Below are 16,912 nucleotides of genomic sequence, written 5' to 3'. Positions count from 1 at the left end.
GCAGTGAACACACACTGCAGCCCCAATCCACGTTTTCTCTGGCCAAAAAAGCAGCAGAAAAAAAATCCTCTTTTTTCTGCTGGGGAAAGGGTGGCTTTTCCTGCCCACCACAGCCCAAAGCTGGCTTCCAGCTGCTGTGGCATGTAAACATTGTGCTGCTGCAGCATCTTGAAGCTGCCCATGTTTGGGCAGCTGTCTGACTTCCAGGTGGCTGCAGGGAGGCATGGGAACATGCAACGTATAAGCTCTTTTAGAGCCAGTCTGTTCCAGCTCTTGCTCTCAAAATTTGTACAGGATTACAGTTTAAACCATATAAATTTACAAAGAAAGGAACCGTGAGATACAAGGAAAAATATGTCACATTTCAGGATTTTTTAAAAATTCTTTCAGCTATAAACCTTTTGAAATAATATGTAAGATTTCCAGCAAGTGGGAGAGGGGAAATCTAAGGATGTCAACCTACATTAATGCCATGAGATTTATTTTTATATGAGAGTAAGATAGTAATGGAAGGCAATGTCATCCTTTTTTTTTTAATTTGTAAGGATGGATGTTTTTCTAGAATGACATGTAGCTACACTCAGAAATTTACTGCTGTATCTTTTAATTGCTTTTTATGCATATCTCTTATTTATATTTTGAAGAATAACAATAATATTGCCTATATCACTGCAAACTGTTTGAGTTCTGTGACTAAGAACTACAACCTACCGGTGTACATTTTTCTATTGCAAGGGTGGTTTCTTTTTCTACATTAAATGATAAGCATCCTGATTATTTCTTGTTTGTTTCTTTAATGTTAACAGTAATTAACAGAGAGGTATTTTTTCCATTTATGAAAATAAGCAGGGATAATTTATACATTTAGTTTTAAATAGCTTAAAGTCACACACCTCTTCAGCAGTCGGTGTAGCTTTCTTGATTTATCTTAATGTTGATTTAATTTGCTGGATTGCTCCAGCTCCACCTGGTTGGTTGCATTTCTCTTTCTTTTCCAAGTCAGGTGTCTGAATGCATGACATTATGGGCTTCCCCACAAGCTGTGTATCTCTGTGTTGGTCTGGAAGAACATCTCTGTATTGTTGTTACTATTCTTGACTTACTGATTATTCAGCAGAATACATTGACAAAACATTTTTTTATTGTATGAAAGTTCTGAACCTATACAAAATGATGCTCATTTCTCACTTGATATCCTGTAAATACATGTCTGACATCAAATGAATTGTGAATCTTACAAGATAGTGTCTTGTCCCTCTTTTAGGGAGACTAACTTTTTTCCAGTCTATACTTCTGAATATTAGAAAGGATGTATGCACCTCTGATTACTCATATCCTTTGGACTTGATAAGAGGTATGTATATTTTACCGAAATCATATAAAAGGATTACTCGAATCAGGGAAAATGGAAATAGGTTGAGAAGTACCAGTTAGGGTTTAGAAATCATGTGTAATAATGAGAAAAATTTAAAGAAATATGTGTCAACAATTGGAATTATCGATAGAAATGTATATGAACCAGAAAAGGTGAAGGAACTTGCAGAATACTAATTTACGTTTTCAAGATTAACAGGGGAAAACTTCAATAAGTAAGTAGGTTCCGAGAGGAAGGAAGTTTTAGTGAAATAAAAGAAGATGGTATAAGGCTAAACTGGATTATGGAAAAGTAATGGAATTATGTTTAATGTACGACATAGGAACGTTGGAAACATAATTGTGTGGAAAAAAGATGTTATACTTTCAAAAATATAAATTAAAAAAAAAAGATAAGAGGTATGTATATTTTGTAACTCCATGAAATAAAAATATAAACTGAGAAACAGTCCTGGGAGGTAGCAGAGTTTGGTGGAACTAAATGACAAGAGAGTCAGCTCCTTTATTTGCCATAAATTCAGAGGATAACCTTCAGAAGATCTCTTTTAAACACATTTCTTGCTTGTTTTATGGAGAGGAATAAGATATGCATAGTTTTCATGCTTAAATTCCAATCCTAATACCCTCCCATGTTATAAATTTCATACACTACCATCTAGTGGTGACCTTTCCCAGGTACAAAAAAGAGCCGCTTTTTGCAGATCTTTTTTGTGCTGCAGAAAGCAAAGATTAGGGCCATGGCATGTAGTTGTCGCAGCCCAAATTCTCTTATGGGTGGCCTGTTGAACCCCCAGGTATTGGCACAGTTTGATGTAATTCTGTTGCTTTAATGAAATATAGGTGGGTTACAGACCACCATTTAGGACGCGCTCTGCGCGTCCTAGGGTTAGGAAGCAGTGTGCTAGGAATAGGAAGGGTTGCCCTTTCCTAACCGGCCCCATTCCTAACACGCGCAGAGCGCATCCTAAATGGCAGTGCCCATCCACATGGGCACTGCCATTTTTACTTCGTGGATGCTGTGCATCCAGATGTGGCGCGGCGGAAGTGACGCCGCGAGTGCGCGCCTTGCGCCTTGCGGCGCCACTTCTGGGGGCCAAAAAGGAGAACCATTTCGGCACTCCTTTTTCGATGCGGCCGGAAGCCTCGCGGTCTGGCCACTGGGGCTTCCTGTTGCAGCTAATGGCGGCGGCAGAAGAATGGCCGCTTGAGGGCGGTTTGTAACGCGCCACTGTTTTAAAAATCATGTTAAGGGAGCCCTAGTGTAGCAGTTGTTAAATGACAGTACTGCAGCCTTTCACAGCCACAAGGTTGTGAATTAGATCCCAGGCAGGGCTCCAAGGTCCACTCAGCCTTGTATATATCCGTAAGTTGCTAAAATGAGTACCCAGCTTGTTGGGGGCAATTAACTTACACATTGTAAACTGCTATACTGATAAGCAGTATAGAAATGTACTTGCTATTGCTATGTGTGTATTTAGACCAAGATTACTGAAGAACGTATGATTTCATTCCATATCTTTGCTTCAAGAAATTTTGTCTAGACTCATGTACAGGTTGTAACTAAAAAGGACATTCCAAATGTATATCAACATAGCAAGCTAATTTATCAGGTAATCTGCTCCTTCTCAAATGAAGAGAGAGAGAGAGAGAGAAGCTATTGCATAGGCCTTAGAATAAATATTTTGCTCAAATCATTGTATATTATTTTCCCTTCAACTCTTTTTAGGAGCAATACTTTTTTAAAAATAAATCATAATGCCACATAAAAAATTTAGACAGAAAACTGAATTAGATTGGCAGTGAAAAATTGGATGGCCAACATATCGATTCTAATTTGAAAGCATTTCTAGAGACAGTGGAAAATGTAATTCTACTGGTGAAGTGAGACAAGGCCATTCTCAGACAAAACTAATACAGAAATCCTACAAATAATATTGTTAATAACCCACTGATATGTATAACTGATGACAATAGTGTTGACAGCATCATATTGGAAAAAATGAACTATAGCATGATGGGAACATTACAATTCACTCATAGAGCCAGAAAAAGAGTTCTGATGTTACAATTGCAGCCACAGTGATAGAACAAATTCATATGAGCTGGCATCTTCATAAATCAGGAACTACATGGAACAGACAATACATTTTTATCACTCATGAACCTTAAATGGTTATAGGATTGAATATATATAGTTAGGAAAACAACAGTAACATAGAGAACTGACTGGTAATTTTTGCTGCATAAAAAGAAATTACATAATGGAAAACACACAATTTCACACAACAGTTCCACTATTTCTTTGTATATATAAGTAGATACTCATTCAGATGCCTACCCTTCCTTACTAGGTTTAATTTGCACCAGATCTTGGCAGCTATGAAACTTATTGAATGACCTTGGGCCAGACACTATCTCTCAGCCTAAATTGCTTCACAGATTATTGTGAGGGGAAGTGTGGTATGGAAACTATTTACGTTGCTTTGAGCTCTTTAGAATAAAGAGATAATATGGAAGAAGACTCGCAAAGGAATCTGTGTTCATATCAGTGTTCATTCTTGGGACAAATTCCTTGGTGCAATCACACTTCACACATTTGTAGGGATTCTAACATTTGTGCCATTGAACAGTATGCAGTGTTCACTGCGGTACAAAACAATGGATCACAATTTTGCAATATACATTTCGGGCCTAATAGTGGTTATTATCTAATCAGAAACTTAGCAGGGTGATGATACTGCAAAGGTTAAAGCAGAGTGTGGAAGCCAAATTTATTATGACTTTAATCTGAAGGCCCCAAAACCTACCTAATTCAGTTTACATTATCATTATTATTCTTAAAATGTAGCAAGTTACTCATTAAGTTAAATATTGAGTTGTTACCATCTATTAAAATAAATTGTAGAAAGTAGCTTATGGTATAATATTTGACACTGTTGTTTCCAACTGGCACATTATTTTTATTCATCCTTAAACTGTAGGTTGGGAAAGGTTACTTAAAGCAGTAAAAGCTAATATATATTGCCTCCTGCACCTATGAAGTTTTGAGGTGCCTCGGACAACAAACCCTACAAATCAATTGCTGACTGGGGATGGTGGGATTTGTAGTCTGGTCCATATGGAAGCTACCATTTTGAGGAAGGCTGTCTTAAAGTATGGTTTCTAACAAGTTGTTGATTATGGGTGAAACAGACAAGCCAAATGAAGTGGCTTCTGGCCATTTTGGAGGCATGCTGACTAAATGAGACATGCCTCCAAAGTGGCTGGAAGCCATGCTGAAGCTACTCTCCAGTCCTTAGGAGTGGAGCAAAAAGGAGCCATGATAATCCACCTCCTGGCTGCACCAGAAAGCTCCGTTGTCCATGGCCTGCCTCAGAAATGGGCCATGTGGACAGCGGGCTTCCAACCCACTTCCAGTTTGAGCGGACTCTCATGCCTGTCTCTTCTGGGTCCTTGTTCTCTGATTGATTTGCATCTTTCTTCTTTCCATTTCTATCCAATACCACTTGGCAACATGAATACTGCTATTTCTATCATCTCACAAAATGGATTGTTGGGATCAGAATAAGGAATGAAGGGCTAAAATCCAATTCCTAGGCCCAGCTAGACTCAACTTGCTGAAATGATGGAGTTTCACTAGGCCAACATAAATGCTAACTCTCACTCAAGTAATAGGCCTATACTAGTTTTGAACAGAATTTTGATTCAGCCTGATGCTTTGATTCCTGTTAGAGGACACTGGGTCAGTGCAGTAGTGAAACACTCCCTCCCCTGTTGCACTTTTACATACAGTACAGTTTTGCTCTTTGGGGAAGCATTAAATTGTGCCAGTCTCCCCCAGCAATTTGAAGAGGCGGAAGCCTATGGAAAGCATTATCACTTGACTCTTTTGCATGAACGAACTTGAGATTGCTGAATACTATGCCATATGAGGTTCCCTTGGAATCTCATTCCCTTGGCGTTCATGTGTGGAAATTATAAAAGCATTTCCTGTATCTTGGGTGAAGCAGGCTTTATTGGGAATGGGCCTGAATTGCCTTGTGTGGGCTTTGGATTTATGGGAAGCAGGTATCTGAAGCCAACAAAAAGAAAACCAGTCCTTTCTCAGCCTTTGGATTATTTCTTTTTAATACTTGGAAGTATTGCATTCTCAATAATTATAAAGTGCATACTTACTGAATTCTTTGAATATATTCTCAGGAAAATACTTGGATTTGCAAAACTAGCTATTTTTACACAGGCACTGATATATTATTCATAAGGAAATATCAATCAATCTATTTATAATAACAATCTGTATATTTTAAATTACGTTTCTGTCTCTTTATTTGTTACTGTAACATGCAGAAATTACTGTACAAAGGTCCACTAAATTTGGCATATGGGATGGTCTGACATCAAAACCTAGGCTGTGTGGTGGATGCAAAATTTGCATTATTGTTTGGAGGATGATAGAGTCCCCTGATAATTAACTCATGAGAAGCTCAATAATGTTGAGATATATATAAATCTCAGGCCCCTTCACCCCTGGATCAAAGATTCAGGAGAAGGCTTTGATATTGCTGTGGCTCAATTCTGTTGTTTCATACAGTAGCAGGATCATAGAGTAGGTTGCTATTTCCAACACAAACCCACACTCATGTGTGTGGGTGCAGATGTATATGTGTGTTGGAAATAGCAACTTATCCTGCTATGGTATGAAGCAACAGAATTGAGCCATAGCAATATCAAAACCTTCTCCTGAATGACATCTTTGATCCAAGGGATAAGATGCCTGGGATACTGGTCTTTTCTGTTGTCTGGCCCTAAAGTACCTTCAAAAAGGGTTATTATAGTGGATTCAGGGGTATGGGGAACTGAAATGCTGCTCTATCTGTGTGGCCTTCCCATGTTGATCTTCTCTCTTATTCCCCTATCCCTCCCTTCCTTCAATCCCTGCACCCAGATCAGGACTTATGCATCACCTAGTTGACCTACAGTAAACCTCTCCTTTTCTCTACTCTTATTGTTTGCATCCCTCAGGGCAAATCTATCTCCTCACTTTTCCTCAGCCTTTGTGTCTTAGTCATACTCCATGCTTCAAATATTTATCACAAGACCCAACTCTGTGCTGAACCAGTGCATCCCAAACTATGTAATATGGGAAAGATAAATTCCCCCTACAAACAATGTACCAGGGACCAGCACCATATTTACGCCCATTATTTATAACTGGTTTTTTTCCCCTTCCTTTCCTGGAAACATGCCAGTGACTGGCTACACTGCTATAAACCCCATAAGCAGAAAGTGAGTCCTTCCTTTATTCTCCTCTCTTCCAGTAACTTGGAGCAAACTAGTTCAGAATAAATAGTAACTTAATCTTTTTCCAGCCATCTGTAAACTTTGTGAGTATACATGAAACACTGTAGGTTTGCATAAAGTTACATATTGATTGTATTGACATTTAGCTCTGATTGGTCTGAAGGTTAATTAATTATGAAAATAAATTAATAATTAATTCATTTTTGGATAAAGGCCACTCTAAGCATCAACCCATACAAGGTAGTGCTATGGCCCCTGTACCTGATCTAGAGTCAAACAGCCAAAAAGACAGAGTTTCTTTCTAGATTTTTAAAGTGATATACAGTTTGATCCTGTTTGTCTGTGCAATATACATGGATGTCCCATCTGCAGATCATATCCATTTTGAACTTTGGAATAAAATGTATAGAATGCTGTGAACATATCTGAGTTCAAGTTAAATTTAATTAGATTAGCTGCTTCATTTTAATAAGGATTTTCACCTGTACTGAGTCCTTGAAATGTCCACAGTTTAAAAGGAATATTATTTCACATCTTGTTGTGCATGTTGCTGTCAGATGGATGATTTATGGTTTTCCAGTATTGCCAATTCAGGAGAACATGAACAAAGAAGGTTATTTTGATCACCCTCTCCTTATTATATTTAATTACAGTTTCCTATATGAAATAGTCTTTTAGATGTATTAGGAATATTTTTTTTGTCTGAGGGGCATATTGTGGATACAGAATAATATTGTTTCCTGATTTACATAAAAATTGCTCAGAGCTGTCACACAGTTATGCAAACAAGAACCAGCTTGTTTAGAGAAGGAAAACAAAGTCCTTTAAGAATTATATTGTAAATGCATCTACAGTGCTACTCCCTGTGGTTGTTGTATACTTCTTAATGTAAACAGTTTTCCAGAACCTTTTAAATCAGCTTTTACTAGGCCTGAGCTATAAGTTAACTCCAGGTGCATTGCATTTAAATGAATTCTCATAGAAGTTGTTTCTTTCAAAACCCATGTGATGATGATAAAATAGGAAATATAACTGACCTTAAAAGGGAAAAAAAATGGATGACAGCACTTCTGATTGTGCCTATTTAAATTTTTTGCTTATTTGTATTCAATGCAAAATATGGATGCTAAGTATATTTCTTAATGTTCTAGATATTGCATCCATTTGTAAAAAAAGGCAGTTTATTGCATATTGTTCAGAAGAGACTACACTGAAATATCATTTTAAAAAACTGGATTTGCAGCAAAACACAAAGGATATGGCTGATCAAAAACAAAGCAAAACAAAGCTTCAGACAAAATGTCAAACTTTTAATAGAATCTTAGAGTTGGAAAAGACCTCAAAGGCCATCAGATCCAATGCCCTGCCATGCAGGAATACACAATCAAAGCAGCCCCGACAGATGGCCATCCAGGCGCTGCTTAAAAACCTTAGATTTATTAAGAATAAACTTGTGTGGAAGTATGTCTCATTTGAATTAGTTCTAAGAAAACGTATAATGGATGGGCTAAAAAAATGTCTTTACTGTGTTCAGGAGAAGAGTAAAAAGGCCTGTTTCAACCTCAGGAAATAAGAATGTGTTTTAAAATAGGCTAGCAGTTTCTAATAAGGGCAAACTTTGCTTCTCTAGCTTTATTAGTACTGTATGGGGGGGTGAGGAAACAATGATGAGCTAATACTGTTTAGCCTTCAAACAAAAGGTCTTAGTAACAAAAGATCTTTCTCACACACACACATGAGAGAAAGTAAGAACCACTGTCCATTATATTCCAGTAGGGGGAACTAAAGATTCACCATCTAACACTGCTTTTGCAGCCAAGCTCTGTATGTATTCCTGTAACCCACGAATCATCAGCATTAATATCAAATGCTGAATAGCATCTCTGTGATCATGCCTGACCTCTGCTACAGTTTATACACTAAAGCAACTAGCAGTATGCAAACATACATCTTTGATATGTCTGTGCCTTTACCTGATCACTCCTGTCCCATTTGGAAGCAGATGTTTTTGCAGTTACAGTTCCATTTGTTGGATGTTCTTTTTCCTCTTAACTGAGCCCTTCCGCTCTGAACATCTCAATATTTAGAATATTTTTCTTCTTCCAATATAACTTAAGTGGAAATATTATATCTCTATTCTCCCTGCACCCCCGCACCCCCCCCCCATGTGTGCTTTGCTAAAAATATGAATTTACTCTTTTGGAGCACCATGCAAAGCTGCCCAAGCTTTCCTCAGTCCCTGGATCACACATATGAACCCATTAGAAAGAATGTGATCATGGAAACCCCAGTTTACAGAAATAGGTTGATCTGAAACAAAGAAACAGGTTAGTGGTTTACAAAGAGCTGATGTGGTACATTGTTTTGCAAAGACATCTGAAGAGGGCTGCAAGCCATGAAAATGTTTACCAAACAAAATGCTATAAGATTCATCGTTGTTTGTATTTAAATACTTTCTATTTTTAGTATTTGGATAATGTAAGGAAACATACAAGCAGCAGAAAGAAAGAAAGAAAGAAAGAAAGAAATTATTTTTGACCCAGATTTACAAAGGCACAGTGTAATTTTTATTCTGAAGAAAGTCCCATGTGGCCAATGCACATTATTTTCAAGTGGATGTGCATAGGATTGCAGCCACAATCACTGTGTACATGAGAGTTCCTAAAAAGCTTGGGAATGGCTTACTGGTCTAAGGTAGGCAATTTCATGCAATCACCGCTATCTACAGGGTTGAGATTTTTGGATGCTACTATAGCATACTGCAGGTGGCTACTTTTTGTATAGTGGCTATTATAATGTGCAGAGTTGATCACAATGTGCTCTTGCCCACACAGAAATCAGATGTCTAGTTTGAGTTCGTTAGAATACATATTTTTGTTCAGTTTTGTTCACACAAAAACTGCTTACATAAGATTCATGTGCAATGTGATGTAGTGGGATCATCCTAAATCACAGAGACTTTTTTTTAAACTACCCACCCCTCTTTTAGTCTTGCTGTTCCCCATTTTGTCACACTGACATCTTACTGAATGCCAATACAGTATGGTCCAACCTAGGATAGGATGGGGCACTTGACCCCCTACATGCTTGTGTTTGCCTGTACTGTAAATGAATGGGGATACACCTTAGAATATTTTTACAACCCTAACATGTTAACACAATGTAATCATATTTCAAAACCCTGCTTACTTTAATAAGTTCCCAGTGCACAGACAAGGCCATGTAAAACTATCTGTATCCCACTGAGTCCTACAAGACCTGTGCTGTTGTATCTGTGGACAAAAATGTAGACTTAATCCTGGTGTGGCATCTACACATAAGATTTTCAGGCAGGCATAATGTGGCATATCTCCACATTATGTTGTGTAAAATGGTCCTTTTTAGTACCATTGCCTTATAATCCACGATTCAGTTTTGAGCCTAACTGCTCTGGATTGATTTGTGATCTTCCTTGGTTATAAGTCTCACTCCATTCCATGAAACGTATTTCTGAATAAATATACATCAGGTCAAATTTCCTGCCAAAACTGAATGGGATTTTGAACATGTGTAGAGTTTTGTTGCAGGTATGGCTAAGCCCTGTTGCCTGTTGTTATTGTTGTGTGCTTTCACATTGTTTCTGACTTATGATGACCCTAAGATCACAAAGTTTTCTTGGTAGAATTTGTTCAGAGGTTTGCCTTTGCCTTCCTTTGAGCTGAGAAAGTGTGACTTGTCCAAGGACTCATTGTAAATTTCCATGACTGAGGGGGGGTTTGAACCCTGGTGTCCAGAACCTTAGGCCAATGCTCAAGCACTACACTGACTCTCCTGCTGGCTAACTTTTAAGATATTTATATCTTGATTTCAAGAAAGAGAGGTGGTAACAGATCAGCACTATAGTCCTCTTCCAAAGAATGACCTATGACTGAGGGAGAGGAGTAGTAGTGATGAATTAAGCCTGAATAATTAGGGAAGAGGCTTCCATGAAATCGCTGAACGAGAAAATTACCTGTCCATTAAGTGAGAAGCAGTGCGAAGCGATAATGTTAATAGAATTCAAAGACATAGCTGTGTTTGTCTGGAAAATCTTGTCACACTTTTGAGACTATGTGAAAGGAAGAGGCTGGTGGCATGAACTTTGGTAGACTTGGGGCTACTTTCTTACATGCATGAGCTTGAGTGGAGAAGCTGGTTGCATGAGCTTTTCTAGATGTGAGACTACTTCTTCAGGTTGCAGGAGGTGGATTGGGGAATGTGCTGGACTTGAGCCTACTTCCTCAGATGTATGAGGAGTGGAGCTGCTGGTCACATGAGCTTTGGTAAGCCTGAACCTACTTCATCAGATGCAGAGCAAAAACGATGGCAGCATGAGCTTTGTAGCCCTCAGCCTACTTCCTCAGATGCACAAAGCAGAGATGCTGATTGTATGAGGTTTCATTAACTTGAGCCTACTTCCTCAGATGCATGAGGAGGAGTGGAGAAGCTGGTAGCATGAGCTTTGGTAGACTTGTGCCTGCTTCCTCAGATGCATGAGGCAAAGTGGAAAAGCTGGTAGCATGAGCCTACTTTCTAAGATGCATGAGGTGGTTTATGCACTTTCCGAGACATGTGCCTCCTTCCTCAGATGCATGAGGCAGAGTGGAGAAGCTAGTTGCCTGTGCTTTCATAGACTTGACCTACTTCCTCAGATGGAGAAGCTGGTGGTATGAGCTGTGGTAGACTTGAGCCTACTTTCTCAGATGCATGAGGCCCAGGGGAGAGTCTGGAGACAGACCATAGCTCATCATGTCTTCTTTTTGGCCCCCGTGCTACATCCCAACACTCACTCACTTGCCCACTCTCCTGGGCTGTTGGCCAAATCTTTCCTCCTGCCTTCTCCCCCAACCACCATCCTTAAAAACCTAACCTGTCACCTCATCTGCACAACCCCCAGGTTTTGCTTTCCTATAGAGATTCCCAGGCACAGACTGCTCTACAGGTCTGGTCCCCGGCCTTTCCCCTCCACCAAATGCATCTGAGGAAGAAGGCTCAGGTCTAGTCAAGCTGATGCCCCCATCTTCTCCCGCCACCCGCCAAAGCTCCTGCCAGCAGCTTCCTTCAAAAAGACCTCCTCATGTGAATGTTACCTATCCCCATCCTAGACAGCAGAGAAGTAAAGCAGGGCAAGCCTGAGGGGAAAGGGGGGGGGGACTAGTGGCAACCCAGGCTCCCTTCCCCTGCCTGCCTGCCTCCCTCGGGGGTCCCCAGGTGTGGGGTTTGGAGACTCGTCGTGGAAGGCACACCCTTCTTGGCTCGCCCTCCCTCCTTTCTCCCTGGAAGAGAGGCAGCTTTTCTCTCCCCCCCCCCAAAGCATCTCCAGAGAAGGCGGGAGGGAGCCTGGGGGCCTTTCCCTGCTTCCACAACTGGAAGGCGGCAGAGAGAGGAGGCGCGGAAACAGCGGCGGCGGCGGCAACAGCAGCAGCAGCAGCGGCGGCTTCCAGGGGGGCTGCCTGCTTGCCCTCTTCCCCTCCATCCCCGGCGGAGGCGGCGGCGGCATTTGGGGCGTCCCCCCTCCTCCTGGGCTGCCTGGGGGGGCTCCTTGGGGGCCAGGGTTGGGGCGAAGGGGGGCCCGGGAGGGGCTGCCCAAAATGTCCCCTCAGGGAACAAGGGCAGCTTGAAGTGATTTGGGGGAAGGAGGAGGAGAAGCAAGAGCAGCAGCCAAAGACGAGGAGGAGGAGGAGGACTTCTTGAAGCCAAGCCTTGGCTTTGCCTCCCTCCTTCCCCGCTTCTTTCTTCTCCTTCTGGCCCCTTTCAACTTTGAGGCCGGAGGAGGGAAGGCTCTCCTTGGGATTGCGACGGAGGGAGACGGGGAGCCTCGCCTGGCCTCCGGGGCTGGAGTCTTGGGGGTGTTTTCGTCTTGTTTTTCGGAAGGGGAGCCTCCCTCCCTCCCTCCCTCTGCTTCCCTCTCCCTGGCCCTTCCCTCCTTTTTCACGTCGGAGCTGCAAGGGTCCCAGCCCGGCTCCTTCTGCTTCTGCTTCACAGCCTTCGCTCCTTGGAAAGGGAGAAGAAGAAGAAGAAGAACAAGACAAGAGAAAGCGAGCCTCAACTTTTGGACTTTGGGGACTTGCCCTGTTTCTTTGCTCCTTTCCCCCTCAGCATTGGATTGCCTTGGACTAGGATGCTAAAATGGGGCTGCTGACGCCCCTCCTGCTCTTGGGCCTGGTGCATTTGCAGGTGGAGGGTAAGTTCTCTCTCGCTCTTTTTTGGAGGGGGGATAGAAAAGTATGGGCTGGTTTTCTCTCTCTGTGTGTGCATCATTTCCTTTTGGAGGATCGATTCGTGTTAGGCTTTCTGCCTGGGCTTGACAAACCATGCCAGGCTGGGAAGTGAGAGAGAGGCTGGGAGAAGAAGGCAAGGGATGGGTTTGGTTCCCTCTGGTTCTTGTTGGGAGGCATCTGCTTCTGATCAGTCCTCTTCTTTGCCAGAGAGAATGGGAGGGGAGCAAAAGGGGGGAAAGAAGTGGTTAATGAATGTAAGCTGCAAGGAGGGTCGAGGAAGGGGAGCAATGGACCAGGCTGCTCACTCTCCACGGATTTCCATTCGGGGTGTATTTCTTTTGCTTGGCGCTGAACTTTGTTTAAGGTGGTAAATGGGGTCAATGGGGTGGCAAGGGCTCAGTTTTGTCACGCAGGGAAAGGCACTGATGTGTGTGAAAAGGTGTGGAAGAAAGATGCCTGGGAGATGAGGCGGTGTCAAGCTGAAAGTACACCAAGTGTAAGGAGTGTGAAAGAAGTGGGCCCTGGTGTCTGGAAAGCTGCCAGGGCTGTGAGAGCTTCCAACACTGTGACAAGACAATGGGGATTGTGGACAGGGGCTGGAGGGGTCTCTCCCTTTCTGCAAAGGCAGCCTCTCTAACAGGGTCCCCCCTCCCCTCCATTCTTCTTTTTCTTCTTCTTCTTTTGTTCACCTTGCTTAGCTTCCCCCCCAAGTAAACCCTAGATCTTCTGCTCACTGAACCTAGGAGCAGGTTGCAGCATGTTTCAGGTGGGAATTGACAAAGCAAACACACGCAGTCGGTTACAGCGTTTCAAAATCTTTGGTGAAGTCCACTTGTTATGGTTAGCACTTTTAAAACCCCAATGAAAATATGTATGCATACATACATCCGTGCATGCATGTCATGTCCAAACTATTTTACATATGCATACTATTTTAAAGTAGCGTTTTAAAACCTGATGGAAATATGCATATATCATAGTCAAGCATGTAACATTCAACTGCCTTTTCTGGGCAATATTGTGGACATCTCTTGTACAACACTAAGCTTTATCTGGTGGTGCGCCACATGGAATGATACCACATGAAATCCTCCTGATGTTAAGGGCTTTTTGTTTTTCCTTCTCAAAATGGGGGTTGGGAGTGAGTGGGTGGGAATGTAGGTTAATTCCCTGGTCTGGGATGTTTAATGTGATGGTCATACAGTGGGAGCAAACTTAGCTGCAGCAGAAAGCTGGTGCTTTTGCAAGCATCTAAGGTATCCATATCAAAGAGAGGCCTCTCTTGTAAACACAGAGTGATATTGCATTACCTACAATTACTTCCCCGCACTTATGGGCTGCATAAGTACCATGCCTCCCTCCTGCCACACCCCTAGCAACAGAGAAGGCAGTCGCGGATCCTGGGAAAAGCTGGGAGTGGTGGATATGTAAGCATTGGTTCTCAAATTGTATAATGAATGTGCCATGTAATGTGTCCCAGAGTTTGTGAAATGATCATTCTGAAGCATTGTGGTCTGCGCATAAGGGGCATTGGAAATGGGCACGAAAACCTGAAAGCATCAGGTTACAGAAATGTACTTATTAGCCAGTGTTTAAAAGTGTATGTAGCTAGAAAGAATACAATTAAAGTGCTCAGGGGAAGTGACAGAGTGAATCACAAGAGCCAAGTGTTAGGGAATGCAATTAGTGTACCAGACTGTTTAGAGATAGAGGAAACAAATGCAATTAACCAGGTGGGTGGAAGGACTGGAGCAAGGCATAATTTAGTCAAGTTTTCTTCCATAGAGATTAGGACTAATGTTTAGCACTCTTCTGCAAGGCAAGGTAGTGGACGAATGCCTTGGTCCTTCCTAGCAAAAGGAATATTCATGACATGGGTGACCAGATGCCCTCCTTTTCCAGGGCCTGCCCTACATTTCAACTGTTGAAATTCCAGGAGTAACTTAAAAATGTCCTCCATTTCAAAATGTCCTCCAAATGCCCTACATTTTGAGCATACCTAAGAAGCATGCATTTATAACTATATTAGTGTTGCTAGCTTTTATTTTGTAATGTCCTACATTTTTATTGAATCTCCTACATTTTGTGGGGCTTTGTTCTCCTTTATGGTTAAGACATCAGGTCACCCTACATGATACGTACTTCAAGAATATTTTAACTACACTATGTCGCTTTCAGTGAATGTAGCTGGAATTCTGACTGTAGGATTACATGCAGGTGGTTGTTGTTGTTGTTCTTGTTTTTAGCCTAAAACATGCATAAGAAAGAATTCATACCTATCTTCTGGCATAATGATTGTCAAGAAATCTTATTATCCTTGACATTCATAGATAGATGTTTGTACATTGCAAACACAGAGTCTGTTGTACTATAGGGCCCATACAGACAGGCCAAAATAAAGCTGCTTCTGGTCACTTTGGTGGTATGCTGTTTAAATGATGCTGGGCCAAAGCCAAACTCCAGTCCTTACAAGATGTTGTTAAATCAGTTTAGCATGGTAATCTTAATAAAACCATTTTAGTAAATGCAAAGTGTGAACAGCACATGTGTGCAAGCATGTGTATCATACAAGTGTGTATTCAAAACAGAGGTTGTTAGAGGTATACTCAGTAGCAAACCATGTAGGACTTCACAAAGCTTTTGGGTCCCTTTGGAATTTTGAACCAAATTGCTATTGTGGAGGAGTACATTCATTCACAAATTGATGGTTAGTCCCAAGATACCGATTTCACAGAAGGAAAACTGGTATGACTGAGCAAAAGTTACAAGGTTTTGAATCTCAATACACAAATCCACTTTTCTGAGGCTTCTCTAGCAGATTCAGAGAGACCTTCTGTGAAATGGGTATTCTACAAGAGAGGCTGGAAAAACCCCGTTTGATAAACCCCTCTGTGTTCTCTCTTTCAGTTCTCTCTCCTTCATATGATAACAAGGAAAACACTCAGTGATATAGAAATTAAAAAGTAAAGTTAAAGAGACAGTCTGAAAGAGAGAAAAGGCTGAGAGGCTGAGAGATCAAAATGAAGGGAAATCACATATATATCCTACTCTTTCTCTGAGCCTTCTTTTCATTCTGTCCCCATTGCTCTGTGTCACTAGTCCTTGAAGCCGCAATACAGTAACTCACCTAGGTCATTAGTAGTGATGATGGTTGATCATTCCATTTATTTCCTGATCAGAATTTTCCAAAATTTTCATACTTCTTAGTAAACACAAAATAGACCTTGTGATTTAAAAAAAAATATGAATGTGATTTGCCAAACTAAGCAGGTTTATTATTTCAGTGCTTATGTCTCAATAGTATAGCTTTGGGTCTCTGTCTTTTCAACCAGTTTTGTATTCCTCAATTAGAGTTGTCACCTTTTTTTCCCTGCCAGGCACCCCAGCTGCATGGTAGGCATGTGAAGAAAATAGATTCACTATTGAATCTGGCTAGTGCAAATGGCCAAAAATTTTCATAGTTGTGTGTGTGTGTGTGTGTATTATCAAAAGGCATACATTTCCCTAAAGAATATGCTGCTTTCCATGAGTGATATGACAGGAGGATAAAAGTATTTGGTTATGTTCCACAGACTTACAGAAGGTGGTTGGGAATTAGGGTGTATGATCAGTGCTATTCAACATCTTTATCAATGACTTGGAGGACAAAATTGGGGGAATACTTATCAAATTTGCAGATGACACCAAACTAGGAGGAGTATAGTGTCTAGATCAAGGGAAGTAATAGTGCCACTATATTCTGGTCTGGTCAGGCCCTCCCTGGAATATTGTGTCCAGTTCTGGGCACCACAATTTAAAAAGGATGTGGAGGAACTGGAGCATGTCCAAAGGAGAGCGACTAAAATGGTGAAGGGTCTGGAAGCCATGCCCTACGAGGAATGACTTAAGGAGCTGGGGATGTTTAGCCTGGAGAAGAGAAGGTTAAGAGGTGATATGATAGCCCTGTTGCAATATTTGAAGGGATGTCATATTGAGGAGGGAGCAAGCTTGTTTTCTGC

At 41.3% G+C, this 16,912-nt stretch overlaps 1 protein-coding gene across 14 annotated transcripts in view; it reads left to right on the top strand.

The window, feature by feature from the left end:
- ROBO2 (roundabout guidance receptor 2) overlaps positions 1-16,912 on the top strand; it is a 1,416,559-nt gene that overhangs the window by 806,646 nt on the left and 593,001 nt on the right. Inside the window, exon 1 of one of the 14 annotated variants that reach the window (XM_042456974.1) lies at positions 12,198-12,877. The exons of the other annotated variants lie outside the window; for them this stretch is intronic. Coding sequence (XP_042312908.1) covers positions 12,823-12,877 — 55 coding nt within the window. The 5' untranslated portion in view covers positions 12,198-12,822. Of the gene's footprint in view, positions 1-12,197; positions 12,878-16,912 lie in introns of those variants that run through there. 14 annotated transcript variants of the gene reach the window in all.

The sequence above is a fragment of the Sceloporus undulatus genome, chromosome 3 (assembly GCF_019175285.1).
Source record: "Sceloporus undulatus isolate JIND9_A2432 ecotype Alabama chromosome 3, SceUnd_v1.1, whole genome shotgun sequence".
In the NCBI taxonomy this organism is placed as follows: Eukaryota; Metazoa; Chordata; class Lepidosauria; order Squamata; family Phrynosomatidae; genus Sceloporus; species Sceloporus undulatus.
This window is presented reverse-complemented; position numbering and strand designations above follow the sequence as displayed.